This window comes from Diospyros lotus, chromosome 5 (assembly GCF_014633365.1).
Source record: "Diospyros lotus cultivar Yz01 chromosome 5, ASM1463336v1, whole genome shotgun sequence".
Classification (NCBI taxonomy): Eukaryota; Viridiplantae; Streptophyta; class Magnoliopsida; order Ericales; family Ebenaceae; genus Diospyros; species Diospyros lotus.
In genome coordinates, this window is record NC_068342.1 from 12,202,424 (window position 1) to 12,207,892 (window position 5,469).

Here is a 5,469-nt window from a genome sequence, read left to right on the forward strand (position 1 = left end):
TTATCAAAGGATGCACCAATTCATTCATTGGACACATCATTTTAATCCAGGATATGATATAATGGACACACTATTGATGAAATGATATAATTAACCATGCATGTATCTAATGGTTGCACTCTTTCATTCAAAGGACAAAGCTATAACCATTTATACAATTAACCTTTCAAACAAACTAGTGATATCATGCGTGTATATTGCATTTCCAATTCCAATTTTAAGGAGTTCTGGTTTAATTGATGAACGTACACCAATACAACTTCATATATTGGAGCCCTGAAATACTTGCATGAAGTGAAGGTTTACACCTTCATACATTCAAGAATATTGAATTCAACTCAAGCTAGAAAGATCAAGCTAATTCTAGACAAACAAACATAATTTTTTATGAGTTGAACTCCAACATGCAAGCAATGTTACTGCAACTAATTAATGAACTGTGGTTCCTTCAAAGTGTCGGCAAAACTAAGGGGCCCTCCTCATCAGGGTGCTCATTGTAAAACATAAATGCAACGCGGCTAGCTTGTGATCTATATAAGTATGCATATCTATCTAAGTGTGTATAGCTAGGTTACACCCTTTTCAAACCCTAGCCACGTGGACTCTTTCTTCATTTTGGAAGAGTTAATTTTGTGCCTCTTCATTTGTGGGCCTGGCCTGGCCTTGCAGGGTGCACATGGGTGTAGACAGAGGAGGGGGTTGTCCTCCTCCCCCCTCCATTTGTGTATGGACATGGACATGTTATAGGGCGACAAATTTAATAGGTTGTTTCATTTGAATAATCTAATTTTTAAAAGGGAAAAAAAAATTCCTTTCTTCTGTTGATATTTGCAAATTAAAACATTAAACCTATACCCGTACGTAGAAGTTTTTTTCCCCAGGTATAATGTAAGTATGAACAGCGACAACAATTTTTGTTCCTTGGTATGCCCCCGTACGTCTATATATATATATGTGCATGTCTTTATACCCGTCAGGGACCATCTATGTAAGATAGACATTATTAGAAGTCCCTCCACTTGAATTTCAAGACTTGTATGCTTTGGCATGGCATGTGATAAATGCTTTTGCCCAATATCCCTCCCCTGTGGTCATACTGGTTATTAATTGTAGCGGATGGAGAGGCAACCAAACAACTTTCACAATCACAACCCATGTGGTTCATGTCATCTTCACAAGGCATTATTGTCTGGCTGTGCTTTTCAGCCACTAAAGTGAAAGGAAAGCAACGCAAAGCTTACAATGTGAAACTGCATGCAATAAACCTCTAGCTAGCTCCTCCCCAGTTCAACATGAATGAGATTTGCAAGTTTGATTACAATTAGTTAATAGGGTTGAATCTGTGTAATATTAATTTGTACAGAGTTCTGGAATTGGAATACTCACTCATCTCTTCGGATGCACTCACTCCATGGCGGTCCTTATATATAACTACCATAAATTATCCATGTTCAGTAGTTTTGCAGTAAAAAGAAAAACTCCCAGGCATTATATATTAATGATATAGGATCGCTAGGTTCCAGGTTCAAAGCGAGACATATATAGTATATTCATGGAATTAATCGACTCACAGATCATGAGTGACTACATATACATATATACAACTCTTTTTTAGGGATCATCAAGTACGCACGTTAACAGCAAGCTGCGGACACACAGTAATCAGCAAAATGCTGGCAATTTTTTCAAATTTTACAAAAACCCAGCAATTTTTAGATCACAGCAGTTAAATCATTTAAAACAATTAATCCATGCATGCATGGATATGATGGATCGACCTTGAGGGTTTCAGAACAAGTGGAAGCCAGTGGAAGTGGTTTTCTTCAAACATGATGAGCTCCAGCCAAGGAGCTCCACAGGTCGGAGGAGCACCCTTCTCCTTCTTCTTCTTCTTCCCCCTCTTCTTCCTCTTCCTCCTCCTTGGCGGCCTTTCCCCTCACCGACAAAAACCCGAAGGCAGAGCTTGGCGCCTGCATCAGGTCCAACGTCAAGTTAGTGCCTCCGCCTTCGGTGAACCGGTCCCAGCTGCTGCTGTGTGGCTCCCGGAGCATCATTTGCTGATGGGAATTTATCATCAGAGAATTGGGGGCGAGTTGAGGGTGAGGGCCATTGACGATATCATCGTCCAGTGCTTGGATGTTCCTAGGGTCGAGGGCTAGCTGCCGGGCTAGGATGGCAGCCCGGCTTTCTGCCGTAAGCTCGCGGAGAGCAGCACTGCATCTGGAGGAGAGATCAGCCGATGGAAACCAACTAGTATTCTTCCATGACAGAAGAGAGAGAGCACCTCCTGCAGATGCAGCACAAAAAATCACGTGTAAGCTGTAGCCATCGACTTTTTGTTTTTTAGTTAGTTAAAAATGTAGTTTCACTATGGTGGTGAAGAAGAAACACCCCCCTCTCCCCCCCCCGGGGAACCAAAAAATAATGGTGGCGATTGGTAAGTTCACCCTTCCGGCCTCTATCTTTTTCCCCTCTCCTTTCTCTCTCTCTCCCTCCTTCACTTTCCTCTTCGCAATCCAATGTCGAAGACCATCGATTTTCTCCATGGCCAAATCCAGTTGTGGTTCGGCTAGCAAAAGAGAGGAGATAGAAGAGAAGAGAGAGGCAGGGCTAAATGGTTGTTTTGTAAATGGTTGCATGTCCCTAGCTATATATTAAAAGAATTAATCCTAAATTTGAAATCACAGCGAAAGTTGGATTTTTTCATATTAGTAAGCTACCAACTTATAAGCCTTAAAATTTGAGGTCAGAGACAGGTGTAACGACCAGAACTTGAATTTAAAATGGTCCTAAACATATAATTTGCCTTAATTTCATCCTTCGTTTTACACACTCAACAATATTTCTGGTAAAAATCTTGCCTTGTTCTATGCTTGAACCTAGAATTTAATTTGGAGGAAAAAAAAAAAAAAAAAAAGAACATAAACAGAAAACTAATGTTCTTTTATAGTTGTGTGCGCGCGTCTGTGTGTATTCATGCAAAAATACATCCAACTGTTCTGTTGCGTATCCAAGATCTTTTCTTTTTCCGACCCTGTTGAAGAACTCCCAAACATGGCCTTAAATATTGTTTGGAAGGCAGGAAAAAAGAAAGGAAAACTAGTTTGACGTACATATATATATATATATATATACGATGTTAATGAAGAAAAGAAAAGAAAATAAGTTAAGGAGTGGTGTGTGAACCTTGGGAAGAGGTTCTAGTAAGGTTGGTAATATTGGAGGAGTCATGAGATCCCTTTCTTCTCCGCTCGTTGTGGCCTGCTAGCCTCCTCCGGCAACTCCTTTTCGCTTCGTCAAACTCTGCCACTGCATGAAACCTAACAAATAACAGACCTAATTCGTTATTAGAATAATATATTATATTTATTCTTTTAAGAATAATTTGTAGAAATTTATAAAAAAAAAAAAAAAAAAATGGATCCATGCTAAATATGGATAGAATTAAAGTGTACTTAATAATTAATTAGCTGCAGGTAGCGCTGCAAATACCCTACCCGGATTAGTAGTACAGTATCTTTGAACAAATAGTATATGTACAGTATCTTTGCCCCTTCCAGTGTTCCATATCATTTTCAAATAATAATTTGGTGACTTAATTATATAGCTTTTCCTCAAATATATATTTTAATCCTCTACTTATTCGTTTTTTATTTAAATATTTAAATTCTTTATTATTTTAAAAATATTTCTAAATTATGTCATTTTAAATTAATTATACTCTAAATTTTTCATTATTTTAATTACATTCTTAAAATATAATTTGTTGAGAATAATAAATTTAGGAGTTGTAATTAAAATAATAAAAAAATTAAAAATATAATTGACTCAAAATTATAAATTTATTGATATATTTAAAATAATAAAAAGTTTAATTATTTAAATAAAAAATATGAAATTAGAGAGAAGTTAAAACAAATATTTTGCCTATAGTTTTTTGTTTTGTAAAATACCCACCTATTAACTTATCAAAAACTACCAGACCCTGAATTATTATTCAAAATTAAAACCCAAGATAAAAAAAGAAAAAAAAAAGCCTCATATGAGAAAATCATTGGCTTAATAATTGTTTGAATATATATATATATAATTATTTAAAAATATATATTTTTTTGTAAATAAAATGATACAACTCAATTTATAGATAGAAAGAAGTTATCAAATTTGAGCCGGAGACGTTATTATACCCGTCATATACATACACACGTATGGGCAGAGAGATAAAAGAAAGAAGGTGCGTTTACCGGCTACACTGCTGGCAGAAACGCTGCTCCAACCCAAGCACCACCACCTTGGGCGCCTTGGAGTGCGCGTCGCACACCTTGTGCCGCCGATGGTACTCCTTCGCGTCCACTAGCGCCACGTGGCACCCCTCCACCTGGCACCTGGGCACCGCCGCCGCCGATGCCGCCGCCGCCGCCGACCCATAACAGCCCCTCCCTCTCTTCCCAACGTATCGGTCCCCCTCCTCAAAGTAGTGCCTCTTCCCGAGGTTCAAGCACACCAGGTGCGGGTCCGGGTGGCAGTGGGACCCAGCGGCCGCATACGGCGGCGGCGGCGGATGCTGGTGGGTAAAAAGCAGCCCCTCCGGCGCCGGCGTGGCCGAGAGAGAAGGCAACGATAAGGTGCTAGTAATATTGGGATTGGGAGGCGGGGAAGCAGCGGCAGCGGCAGCAGCAGTGGTGCTAGAAGTACTGGGCCAATCGAAGCGATGAGAAGTACCAGCAGCCAAGTCCCAGATATCCCATGCAGTGAAATGACCGTGGTGCCCCCGGTTGCTGCTGCTGCTGCTGCTGCTGCTGCTGCTGAATAAGCTCCACCCATTTTCCATTGTAGAGACTGCCGGTGGGGAAGGACACAAGACTGGTTTTGCTCTTTCCACAAGGGATTATATATATAAATATATATGGGAACGCAGAATACTTACTACATTTAGTCCCACTAGTCCTGCATATGCATACGTATATATATATATATATCCGCCAAATCTGGCTCTTGTCCTCCCCAAACAGGAAAACTATATATAGAGAGAGAGAGAGAGAGAGAGATATGTAGGGTTGAACTGAAGAAGTAATGAAGTGTGGTGTGGGTTGGGGGCGGGGGGGGGAATAGGTTTAGGTTTAGGTTTAGGGTTAGGGGTAGGGGTAGGGTGGGGAGGTTCAAAACTAAAAAGATAGAAAAAGCTGCAGAGATGTGCTGGGGCTTGCGTGCACATATGCGTGTGAGTGAGTGAGTGACTGAGAGAGGGGGAGGTGGCACGTGGGACGGTAGGGAGGTGGGACCAGTCTCATCTCAATTTAATTTAATTAATAATAATACTCTCTACTCTATGCTACAGCTACAGCTACAGCTTAGCTATAGGGTAACAGGGGTGGGGTGGGGAGGCCCTTCTCTTTGGGTACTTACTCCGGAGGAGGAGAGGAGGCAATTGGTTTTTATTTATCGCGTCTAAATTAATATAATTTCTAT

The 5,469-nt window shown here is 40.2% G+C and overlaps 1 protein-coding gene across 1 annotated transcript; it reads right to left on the reverse strand.

The window, feature by feature from the left end:
- Positions 1-1,458: 1,458 nt before the first annotated feature.
- Positions 1,459-5,149, reverse strand: LOC127801186 (squamosa promoter-binding-like protein 7). Its single transcript, XM_052336092.1, has 3 exons — positions 4,245-5,149; positions 3,187-3,320; positions 1,459-2,287 (listed from the first exon to the last, which is right to left on the reverse strand). Exons 1-3 carry the CDS (start codon positions 4,829-4,831, stop codon positions 1,824-1,826), a joined length of 1,185 nt encoding a protein of 394 aa, XP_052192052.1. The 5' UTR covers positions 4,832-5,149; the 3' UTR covers positions 1,459-1,823.
- Between the last annotated feature and the right edge of the window lie 320 nt (positions 5,150-5,469).